Source organism: Anolis sagrei, chromosome 6 (assembly GCF_037176765.1).
Source record: "Anolis sagrei isolate rAnoSag1 chromosome 6, rAnoSag1.mat, whole genome shotgun sequence".
Classification (NCBI taxonomy): Eukaryota; Metazoa; Chordata; class Lepidosauria; order Squamata; family Dactyloidae; genus Anolis; species Anolis sagrei.
The window spans coordinates 45,690,257-45,702,701 of NC_090026.1; the positions used below are offsets into that span (position 1 = coordinate 45,690,257).

General features: G+C 42.2%; 1 protein-coding gene across 1 annotated transcript in view; it reads right to left on the minus strand.

The window, feature by feature from the left end:
• Positions 1 to 12,445, minus strand: part of ITGB3 (integrin subunit beta 3) — an 80,980-nt gene that overhangs the window by 32,713 nt on the left and 35,822 nt on the right. Inside the window, exons 3-4 of the mRNA XM_067470080.1 lie at positions 2,929 to 3,118; positions 1,117 to 1,369 (exon numbers count right to left, since the gene is read on the minus strand). Of these exons, the coding sequence (XP_067326181.1) occupies positions 1,117 to 1,369; positions 2,929 to 3,118 (443 nt within the window). The remainder of the gene's footprint in view (positions 1 to 1,116; positions 1,370 to 2,928; positions 3,119 to 12,445) is intronic.

The window sequence follows — 12,445 nt, forward strand, 5'->3', positions numbered from 1 at the left end:
CATCTCATAATTAAAGTCACAATCCAATTCGTTGTCCGAGATTGCTAATCCATGATCAAAACATCATCACGTCGGGTTAGCCGAAAACTTGCTGGAACATCCAAGTTTTCAGTTTTTTCCGAAATGCCATTAGCGAGGTGGCTGATCTTATTTCAGTAGGGAGGGCATTCCAAAGCCGCGGGGCCACCACAGAAAAGGCCCTATCTCTCGTACCCGCGAGCCGCACCTGTGAAGCAGGCGGGATGGAGAGAAGGGCCTCTCCCGAAGATCTTAGGGTCCTGGTGGGCTGATAGGCCGAGATGCGTTCGGATAGGTATGTAATATTGATGCTGAAGTATTTTGAACATGCAATTGAAAAAAAAATCACTGGATTCAAAACAGTAAATTGAAGTGTCTATTTTGCACCTCTCAACATGTATTTCAAGATGAAGTGCACCTTACTTGCAACATCCCCAGATTTAGAAGGCCTGTAGCATGTTTGGGAGGAAAAAATGGACTGAAACTATAGAAACATTTTAAAAATGTAGGTAGGGAATAATATATACATGCATTTCACTAATGAGGGAAATGCAAACAAAAACACAAATTTTATCAGTGCAACAACAACCCCCCCCCCCCCCCGAAATTCAGATACATGAATTCCATTATGAGAAATAAAATGGAGACTTACAATCTAAGAGGAGGCAAGGATAGGATGAGAAAAAAACATGCATGAGAGGAGTTTTTTTTAATAAGCACAAGTCCTTAACTGATTTGCTTCTTAAATTTAGTTTAGAAATGTTCACAGTGCCTAAAATAAGCATTAAAATCAAACATTACAGAAAACAAATTAGCATTTTAAAGGCTCCCAAAACAGGCTGACATTCCTTTTTGTGGAGTACAGCTAAAGCATTTTCTGCAGGGTCCATTGCATCTCCTGCATTTGTTGCTAACAGAATTGTATAAATGGATGGCATCCAGAAACCTTTCACTGTTGCCAAATTTTACAGGACCCTAACACTGAGTTAAGGAACCCCAATTGGGGTTGGGACCCACAGTTTAAGAAGCATTGTTCTAGATGACATGTTTTTACAAAGAGATCATAGCAACCCAACTGTGTATCAGCAGAGAACTTACTCATAGCATGGATTTCTGATGGCTTCCGGAGGTGAAATGTACATGTAAGGGGACAGAGGCTTGTCCACGAAGGCTCCAAAGCCAATCCTCAGGTTACTGGTCACTGTACGCATTTTCAAGGCTAGGTTGGTACCTAGGTTCTGGATGTTACGAAGATCATCCTTCATTGAATTGGACAAGTCCATCAGATAGTAGATGTCTACAGGGTAATCTTCCACCTGCCGCACTTGCACCGTGAAGGTTTGGGAGTCATCTGAAATGTTAACATATGGGAAAAGTGTGAAGAGATAAGGTTTTCCCCAAGAGATTTTTGGCCACCTTCTATCTCTCCAAATGTTTGATTAACCATGTCTGCTGGCCAAGCACTGAGCAGCACACATACAACAACAATGTACCAGCCAGTTTCCCATTGTGGGAATTTCTGACCATGCACAGTCAATACCAGGAATGATACTGGTAACAATGACTCAGAATGTATAACTGGTTGCAACCCACTTCTGCTACAATAACCCATAAATGTTAAAAGCTGTGTGTCCTGCTTTACCTACCTACTGGTTACATCCCGCATAGATTACTGCAACGCGCTCTACGTGGGGTTGCCTTTGAAGACGGCCCAGAGTGCGGCAGCCAGGTTGCTAACAGGAACAGGGCTCAGGGAGCACACAACGCCCCTGCTGCATCAGCTCCACTGGCTGCCAGTTTGCTACCGGGCTCAATTCAAAGTGCTGGCTTTAGCCTATAAAGCCCTAAACGGTTCCGGCCCAGCCTACCTATCAGAACGCATCTCTTCCTACGAACCCTCCAGGAAGTTCAGATCATCTGAGGAGGCCCTGCTCTCGATCCCGTCTGCTTCGCAAGCACGCTTGGCGGGGATGAGGGACAGGGCCTTCTCTGTGGTGGCCCCTCGGCTGTGGAACTCCCTGCCTAGGAATATTAAATCAGCCCCCTCCCTCCTGACTTTTCAGAAGAGAATAAAAACCTGGCTCTTTGGGCAAGCATTCAAAACCCTGGAATAGATAGTCAAGCTTGAGATGGAGAATGACCCAGGAATGGCCAAGACGATGAAATAGATGAAGATTGGAATGAGAGGATACAGCTCTTTTTAAATTGTTATTGTTTTTTGTCTAAATGCACTTAATTGTTTTTGCTTTTTGAATGTATGTATTGATGGCATCGAATTGTGCCGATATGTAGACCGCCCTGAGTCACCTGCGGGCTGATATGGACGGGATATAAATGATGTAAATAAATAAATAAATAAATACCTTCGTGATCATGGCTTGTGGGGACAATGGAGAGAGCCCTCTCTGTGGTGGCCCCTCGGCTCTGGAACTCGCTACCCAGAGAGATTAGGCAAGCACCCACTCTGGCAGCCTTTAGGAAAAGCCTAAAAGCTTGACTCTTCCGGTGTGCTTTTGAGGAATGAACAACAAATCCCCATACCATGATCATCCCAGTACAAAGAATTGTCCTTTTGAGGCACTTTATCTCATCCCTTAGCGAAAATCAACCCCATCTTTTGTCCCATCTGAATCTCTTACCAGATTCATTACTCTTTACCTATCTCACCCAGGGTTTTATAATTTTATCCCTTGCATTTGGTCCTGCCCACTATGTTTAATTCTTTACTGTTTTATTTTATATCCTGTGTTTACCCTATTGTATTATTTTGTTATTGTTTGCATTTGACTGTTGTTTGTATTTTACTTTGCTTTATTATATTCTTGGGCTTGACCTCATGTTAGCCACCCCGAGTCCCCTTGGGGAGGTGGTAGCGGGGTATAAATAAAGTTTATTATTATTTATTATTACCTGGCCGCAAGTTGAGCTCAATCTTCTGTGGAGTCATTTGGGTGATTTCACTCCCTGACCCTTTATTGCTGAGGGGCCTATTCTCTAGGATGCGAGTGCTGCTGACTGGATACTCAATAAAGTCACTTGTACAACCATTTTGAAGAAGATTGTCTTTCAGGTCACAGCGAGAGAATCCTTGTGGCAGGTTCTGTTGGATGGAGAAAGAAAAGTGAAGATCAGCAATAAGACAAACAGTTCTCACAGATGGAGTCTGTGAGCCATTTAACTTTGTCATTGATCTGATATGATACTAATAAATACTTTCTAAGGCAAGAAGTGTTACAGGGATGAACCTACTTGGAGACTATAGCTTTGCATAAATCTTGCTCCTAATCTATATAAATAAAAATGTAACGTTTGTTTGTGGGATTAACATAACTCAAAAACCACTGGACAAATTGACACCAAATTTGGACATAATACACCTATCAGGCCAACGAGTGACCATCACTCATAAAAACGCTGGAAAACACAGCAGAAGGGACTTAAAAAGCCAAAAAAAAAATTACAACGTATGCACATAACCACATATATAAACATATACACAAATATACATATATACACACATATACATATATATACACACATAAAACACATATACACAGACCGGGCCACAGCAATGCGTGGCCCGGTCCAATGTGGGCTAGGCAAAACTACGGTGAGGTGGATCTGTAATTGGTTAAATGGACGAACCCAGAGGGTGCTCACTAATGCTTCCTCTTCATCCTGGAAAGAAGTGACAAGTGGAGTGCCATAGGGCTCCGTCCTGGGCCCCGTCCTGTTCAACATCTTTATTAATGACTTAGATGAAGGGCTAGAAGGCAGGATCATCAAGTTTGCAGACGACACCAAATTGGGAGAGATAGCCAATACTCCAGAGGACAGGAGCAGGATTCAAAACAATCTTGACAGATTAGAGAGATGGGCCAAAACTAACAAAATGAAGTTCAACAGTGACAAATGCAAGATACTCCACTTTGGCAGGAAAAACGAAATGCAAAGATACAAAATGGGGGACGCCTGGCTCGAGAGCAGTACGTGTGAAAAAGATCTTGGAGTCCTCGTGGACAACAAGTTAAACATGAGCCAACAATGTGATGTGGCGGCAAAAAAAGCCAATGGGATTTTGGCCTGCATCAATAGGAGCATAGTGTCTAGATCTAGGGAAGTAATGCTACCCCTCTATTCCGCTTTGGGTAGACCACACCTGGAATATTGTGTCCAATTCTGGGCACCATAATTCAAGAGAGATATTGACAAGCTGGAATGTGTCCAGAGGAGGGCGACTAAAATGATTAAGGGTCTGGAGAACGAGCCCTATGAGGAGCGGCTTAAGGAGCTGGGCATGTTTAGCCTGAAGAAGAGAAGGCTGAGAGGAGATATGATAGCCATGTATAAATATGTGAGAGGAAGCCACAGGGAGGAGGGAGCAAGCTTGTTTTCTGCTTCCTTGGAGACTAGGACGCGGAACAATGGCTTCAAACTACAAGAGAGGAGATTCCATCTGAACATGAGGAAGAACTTCCTGAGTGTGAGAACCGTTCAGCAGTGGAACTCTCTGCCCCGGAGTGTGGTGGAGGTTCCTTCTTTGGGAGCTTTTAACCAGAGGCTGGATGGCCATCTGTCAGGGGTGATTTGAATGCAATATTCCTGCTTCTTGGCAGGGGGTTGGACTGGATGGCCCATGAGGTCTCTTCCAACTCTTTGATTCTATGATTCTAAAGCGAATTCACTACATCTGGCAGTGTAGCCACCTATAATCCAATTCACTACATCTGGCAGTGTAGCCACCTATAATCCAATTCAAAGTAGATAATCTGGGATCAGATCCTGGGATATAGGGCAGTGTAGAAGAGGATACAGTGGAACTCCCAGTACTGCAACTATTTAGTATGAAAGGTGGATTGGTCTACCATAAAACAGGCTCTGTTCTTAGTGAACAACAAAACTCAAAGAATTACAGCACAGGGAGAGGCCTTTCCTTAAATGAAAGCTAGACCAGTGTATCAAAGCAAGGGGGCAGAAAGGCATCATACATGGCCAAATAACTTTTAAAGGATGAAACAATTAAAAGAACTAAAGCAGCAACAAACTTTGAATTACCATTCAAATCTCGTAATTAGTATGTAAAGGACTGAATGTGCAAACAAAGAAACTTGCTTTCTTTTTGTTTTTCATACTTCTTATGCTTATGTCATCCATTCTATCCTGCCATCTTTCAGCTAATAAAAGTTATAGGGATCCAGTGTGGCGTAGTTTGAATCCCCATTTGGCTATGAAAACCCACTGGGTGGCCTTGGGCAAGTCATACACTCTCTACCTTTTCAGGCTCTGCCCTGTTCCCAGATGGTTCCATACAACCAGAACTATACAGGGTTAGTCAAAATGCATAGGCCAATAAGCCATTCAATTGAATGGCTTATTGGCCTATGCATTTTGACTAACCCTGTATTTTTGAATTGTGTCCAGAAAGAAACAATTTAGCAGCTTCTAGAGGCTCCAAGTCAGTCTATAAACCAACTTGGAGCCACTAGAAGCTGTTAAATGCAATGTATGTGTCATATTTGAGGAAAATACTAAATTCTTATTAATTTGATTACAAGTTTGGGGGCTTTAAAATGCTGTTGTCTATGCAAGCCTTATAGTTTGCACACCAGTCTTTTTAAAACTGAAAGCAAATTGGGCTGAAATTTGTTCAGATAAAACAAAAATCTACCTTAAATTAAAACAAATCTAGTAAGTGTAGCAGTTATTGCAGCCCAAACTCCACAGATCATAATAATTTTGCACGTATAGGTAAAGGTTTTCCTCTGACATTAAGTCCAGTCGTGCCTGACTCTGGGGGTTGGAGCTCATCTCCATTTCTAAGCCAAAGAGCCAGCGTTGTCCATAGACACCTCCAAGGTCATGTGGCCAGCATGACTGCATGGAGCGCTGTTACCTTCCTGCCAGACCTATTGATCTACTCAAATTTGCATGTTTTCGAACTGCTAAGTTGGCAGAAGCTGGGGCTGACAGCAGGAGCTCATGCCACCCCCCTGATTCGAACCAGCAACCGTTCAGTCAACAAGTTCAGCAGTTCAATGCTTTAGCCCACTCTACTACCGAGGGCTCCATATAATGACCCTGAAAAACTCCGAAAAATTCAAGAAATCCCATTTTCCTTCGAATCAATAATTCTATAAGCAGCATTACTTTGTCACCAATTATAATAGCTGCCTGGGAAGAGAAAAAAAAACCCACCAGCCCCCAACGTCTTATCTCTTCCTCCAGACTATTAGTAGCGGGAACACTGCAGGGGGCAAAAAGACAACCAAAAAGGGGATAAGGATGAACATGCAGCAAGTGGAACACTAAGAGAAAAAGCACAAGGAGAAGGAAATTTAAAAGTTGACAAAGGATCAACATGATACTTCAGTATATTTGGTTGGGGGTAGAATCTTCTAGTTTTGATCTTTTTATTTCCCCCAATCTTTGCAAAGATTTTTGTGCATTTGCAACAATAGAGTATCTTTTCTCTGAGCTCAAAGGAGAAGCAAGAAAAGACCCCAAAGACAAAGTGCCCGTGATCATGTTCAGACTGCCTTTCCCTTTTGATGGGGAGCATTTAAAACCATCTTTTCAGGGAATGGAAATGCAGTTTAGACAATACATGGTGTGCTCCTATAGAAAAAGACTGCATTTAAAAAACATTTAGTCTCATTATAAAGCATGGATACAATTACATTGCTCTCCACATGCATATTACACGTGATTTTAGACAAAAGACTAAGAGGTATATCCTTCCCAACTACTAATTCTAATCCTCCTCTACTGACAATTACCTAGAAAGATGGGACATCGACTGAGCTACAGAAACAATGACAAGTTGACAACTCGAGATAAATCCTCAGAATTAGACAAAATCTCTGACTTTTCTGAGCAATATACAGGCATGTGTCTTAACAAAGCCTCTAACAAGGAAACTCATTTTACAAAATATGTTTACATCCAGCCATCTCTTCTTTTTTGTCGTATTTGAGGCATGAGAATGACCAAGAAGAGAATGTTCAAGAAAGATGGCAAAGTGGTAACAGATCACAATGAAAAGGTAAAACTACTTATTTTTACTTCAATTTTCTCCCCAAAAGAAATCTGTTTGCTTCCATGCAACAACAAACACCTTGACATGGTATCTTGATTGCAAATCAAGATGGAAAGGTAAACTTGTGCTCCAGCTGCGCCTGTACCTTGGGAAGTCTAACTTGACCACGGTAGTCCACGCTCTGGTTACATCCCATAAAGACTACTGCAACGCTCTCTACATGGGGTTGCCTTTGAAGACTGTTCGGAAGCTCCAAATGGTCCAACAGGCACCAGCCAGATAACTAACAGGAGCGGTGCTCAGGGAGCACAGAACTCCTCTGCTGCACCAACTCCACTGCAAATGCAATGTAACTGGCAAATTTAGACCGTGGAATGACTGGACGATATGATTGGAAAATGTTTTAGTAATGAGATGCTGAGTACTAATGGTTTTATATGGTTTTATATGATATGTTAATGGTTTTTATTGGTAATTTATAATAATAATAATAATTCAGTTCTTGTGGGTTTTTTCGGGCTATCACAGAGGGCAGGGGACAGGCCTATTTTCATAGAATCATAGAGTTGGAATAGACCTCATGGTCCATCCAGTCCAACCCCCTGTCAAGAAGTAGGAAAATCACATTCAAAGCACCCCTGGGTTGGACCAGGTCTAATAGTTTGCAAATAAAAGATTTTCATCAATAGACCCTATTTCTTAGAGAGGTGGAGGAACCTTACTCTTTGGACATGTTTAAAAGGAGACTGAGGATATTTTAGCAGGAAATGCTACACTGAGCTTGGGGTCTGACTCAATAGCCCCCCTTCCAACTCTATGATTCAATAAATTAGAGGAGGTACACTGCATAAAGGCAGATATAGAGCTGTCTGATGGCTTGGAAAGGTGAGCTCACTACAAATGGGAGAAAAGGGCAAAACACTGCCTGGCCAATTGGCTGGATCTGGCCTTTTCACCCCAACATAGCAATTGGGTAGATAATCAATTTTGCACGGACACTACCACTTCAATATCAAAGCTCTTTTTTTTGTTTGGGGATGATGTCTGGAAGCACTATTCTCAAAGACAAAAATGTATCAAGCTGAAATTCTACTACGGTGGAGTGTGAAGGATAGAACTAAGGACCTCATCACATGGAACTGAAATCCAGACAAGACAGAGGTCCTACTGGTCGGTCGTAAGGCCGAACAGGGCATAGGGTTACAGCCTGTGTTAGATGGGGCTACACTCCCCCTGAAGACACAGGTTCGCAGCTTGGGAGTGATCCTGGACTCATCGCTGAGCCTGGAACCCCAGGTCTCAGTGGTGGCCGGGAGAGCTTTTGCACAATTAAAACTTGTGCACCAGTTGCGCCTGTACCTTGAGAAGTCAGATCTGGCCACAGTGGTCCACACTCTTGTTACATCCCGAATAGATTACTGCAACACACTCTACGTGGGGTTGCCTTTGAAGACTGTTCAGAAACTTCAATTAGTCCAGCGGACGGCAGCCAGATTACTCACCGGAGCGTCATACAGGAAGCATACCACCCCTCTGTTATGTCAGCTCCACTGGCTGCCGATCCAGTATCGAGCACAATTTAAAGTGCTGGTTTTGACCTACAAAACCCTATACGGTTCCGGCCCAGCGTATCTGTCCGAACGCATCTCCTTCTACATCCTGCCTCGGAGTTTAAGATCTTCTGGGGAGGCCCTGCTCTCGGTCCCACCTCTATCACAAGTGGGACTGATGGGGAGGAGGAGCAGGGCCTTCTCGGTGGTGGCCCCTCGCCTGTGGAATTCACTTCTCGGGGAAATTAGGTCATCGACATCCCTCCTCTCTTTTAGAAGGAAACTAAAAACATGGATATGGGACCAGGCCTTTGGGTAATCTGGCAGATAGACAAAGGACAATGACGACTAGAATTGATAGGATTTGACAATGTGGAATAAATTTACGGATTCTGAGCTGGCAAACGTTGAGCATTTGACTGGTTTTATTGATTGTGATGTATAATTAATTGTTTTAATTGTTTTATAATTGCTGTTGATATGTTTTTATCTTATTGTTTGTGCTGGCATCGAATTGTGTCTTTTGTAAGCCGCCCTGAGTCCCCCCTCGGGGGTTGAGAAGGGCGGGGTAGAAATGCGTGAAATAAATAAATAAATAAAGCTTGGGGACAGCAGGGGAATCCATTGGGCAGCAGGGTGAATCCGTGGGGCAGCATTGGAAACCATTGGGCAATGCCCCAAATCGCCCCCTCACTATCCCATGCAGTTTCCCGTCTCTCCTCGGCTTGATCCTACACAATCTCCGGCTTATTCAATGTGGACACGGGCAGTCACACACATTATTAGGGTTGCCTCTTAGCATACTGTCAAGACACAGCGTGTACTGATCCAGGACGGAGCCTGCTAGAAGTAGCACTATGTCATGTAATGGGTTCCATCCTGGCTGCATCCTAGGACAGGCATAAAGCCCCATGTGATGAAGTTGTCAGTGCCGGTCAAGGCTACTCTATGCAGTTCTCATCATCTTCCTCCAGACTGATACCAAATTGAGATGAAGGTAGCCTTGGCAGAAAAATTCTGAACACACAGCCTTATTTACAAAAAAACAAAACAAAAAAACCAAACCAAACAAAACAAAAAAACTGGGCTGAGGCAGGAAAGCATGAGTAAAACCAAATGTGTTCCAAATACAGGGCCTCCTTTTTGCTCTTCCTTGGAACAGTCACTGTTGTACTGTTACATTTCCTTTCCCAGAAACTGGGCTGATAAGAGGAGAATTAATGGTCCCTTCAAGAATGCCTTCCTGAAGCTGTCTTTTTCTGGCTGGCTCTCTTCAGACTGGCTCTGACCCCATCTACATGGCCATGAATGGAACTTTATGGCAGTGTAGACTCATATAATTCAGTTTAAAGCAGATAATGTGGATTATCTGTTTTGATAATTTGCAGTGTAGAAGAGGCCTAAGTGAAAAAGCACTGCTTTCTTCTTCTGGACTTGTTCTACTGATGGGGGCAACTACTACAACTATTTCCTGCTCCTCCCCTCGGGATGATGCTTGGGAAAATGGAAGGAAAAAGGAAGAGGGGCCGAGCAAATCCCTGCAAATCCCTGCTTTAAAATCTTCATATTTCCAGGTGACAACAGGGAACTTTGGCTTGTCATATAGATGTTTGAAAGTAACTATATACTTCAGGTTGTTACTATCTTTAATACTTTTATACTGAATTCTTATTTGAAGCAACAGCTTACTTAATTTTGTATACTTTTTTATTCCAATGTCCTGCATTTATTAGATTTCAACATGTGGAAGTAGAAACAAACATCTATCTATCTATATATAAATGCTCTGTGCATAATGAGTACCTTAAAAACAAAAGAACCAATGAACGAAATCACACCAAATTTGGCAACAAAACGTCACACAACACAAGGAGTGACCATCACTCAAAAATTATGATTTTGTTATTTGGGAATTGTAGTTGCTGGGATTTATAGTTCACCTACAATCAAAGAGCATTCTGAACTCCATCAATGATGGAATTGAACCAAACTTGGCACATAGAACTCCCTTGACCAACAGAAAATACTAGCAGTGTTTGGTGGGCATTGACCTTGAGTTTGGGAGTTGTAGTTCACCTACATCCAGGCAGCACTGTGGGCTCAAACAATGATGGATCTGGACCAAACTTGGCACAAATATTCCATATGCACAAATATGAACACAGATGAAGTTTGGGGGAAATAGACCTTGACATTTGGGATTTGTAGTTATTTGGGATTTATAGTTCACCTACAATCAAAGAGCATTCTGAATCCCACAAATGACAGAATTGAGGCAAATTTCCCATACGACCCCCATGACCAACAGAAAATACTTAAGGCCATCCAGTCTGACTCTCTTCACCAGGGCAAGAAAATGTAATCAGAGCCCTCCCGACAAAGAGCCATCCAGCCATAGATATAGATAGGTAGATAGGTAGATAGGTAGATAGATAGGTAGGTAGGTAGATAGATAGATGATAGATGATAGATAGATAGATAGATAGACAGACAGATAGATATAATTCACACACACACAGTATCATAGATTTGAAAGGAACCCCTAAAGAAGGACTATGATATGTTGCATATTCCAGAGTAGGCAAACCAGACACTCCCCACATCAACACTGACAAACAACAAGAAATACTGTTTACCCACAAGCATAAAAAAATACATATATTACAAACCAACACTTTCTCATTACTTAATTTTCCAGATCACCAGACTGGGCCACAGCAACGTGTGGCAGGGGAAAGCTAGTTATTTATGAAAAGTTTCAAATGTGTATGTTGTGTTTTTGTCAAACTTTTAGGGTAGATATTTTATCTCCCCATATAGTTCTAGTGCATGCTTGAAAACAATACAGAAAGAGGAGGAATATAACAGTTTCTTATGGCAAATCCAAAAATTACTACCTGCTAGAATTTATAGTAACTTTGTTTTCATATCCGTCTCCAAATTTCAGACAAAATTCAGACAATCCAATTAGTTTAAAATCTTTTGTTATCCTTGGCTTCTGTTTTAAAAAAGAAAACGAAGGGACATGTCTCATTTTGGCCATACTAAATTCAGCATAATACATATGAGCAGAGTGACTCTGGGCAGAAAAAGAGAGACAAGCAAAAAAAAAAAGAGGCTCTTTCTTCTGAAATGCGGCAAAAGGGAGGTCTGGGGACCCTAGGGAGGGAAAAATATCATTTACTAAATTAATACAACATGTTAGGAAGTTCCTTTTTTGGCAAGTTTTGCACCCGGGCAGGGTTGTGGGGTGGCTTTTGGCAAGACAAAGAAGACGGCTTCTTCTAATTGTAACATTTCTCCAGTAAACAGAGCCTGGAGGCTCAGAGGAGAGATTATTGCCATTTTTGGAAACTCTTGTCAGGGTAGGCAAAACAGCTCTGTAGTCATAGCTGCTGTCTAGGAATACAGAAGACCAAACGCCGAGGCAGCTGTGGGAGTGGAGGGAAACGGTGACGTATTGCCCTGAACTAGCCAATTTTTAAGTTTCCCCATCATATTATAAACAAAACTGGCAAGAATTCCTGGCAAAGGTCCTTGTGGTTCACTCGTCGCACGCCCACAAATATTCTTCTCGTGTAATCAACAGCCAGGATGTCTGATGAGCTGGATCAGATGCCTCAGACATGGACTGTGCACAATCCTCGGTTTTCGAGTTAATCTCTTCGATATATTTACATTCCCTCCGACTCAGTTCTTAGCTGTACAAGGAATGTGGAGCTCTTGCAAAAAGCAGCTCCACATTTACATGTTTGACTTTAGCAGATTTGATTATTCATGGATTTGATTAAAAGGTTTTCTCTAAGAATATATATATGTGTGTGTGTGTGTTGTTGTTGTT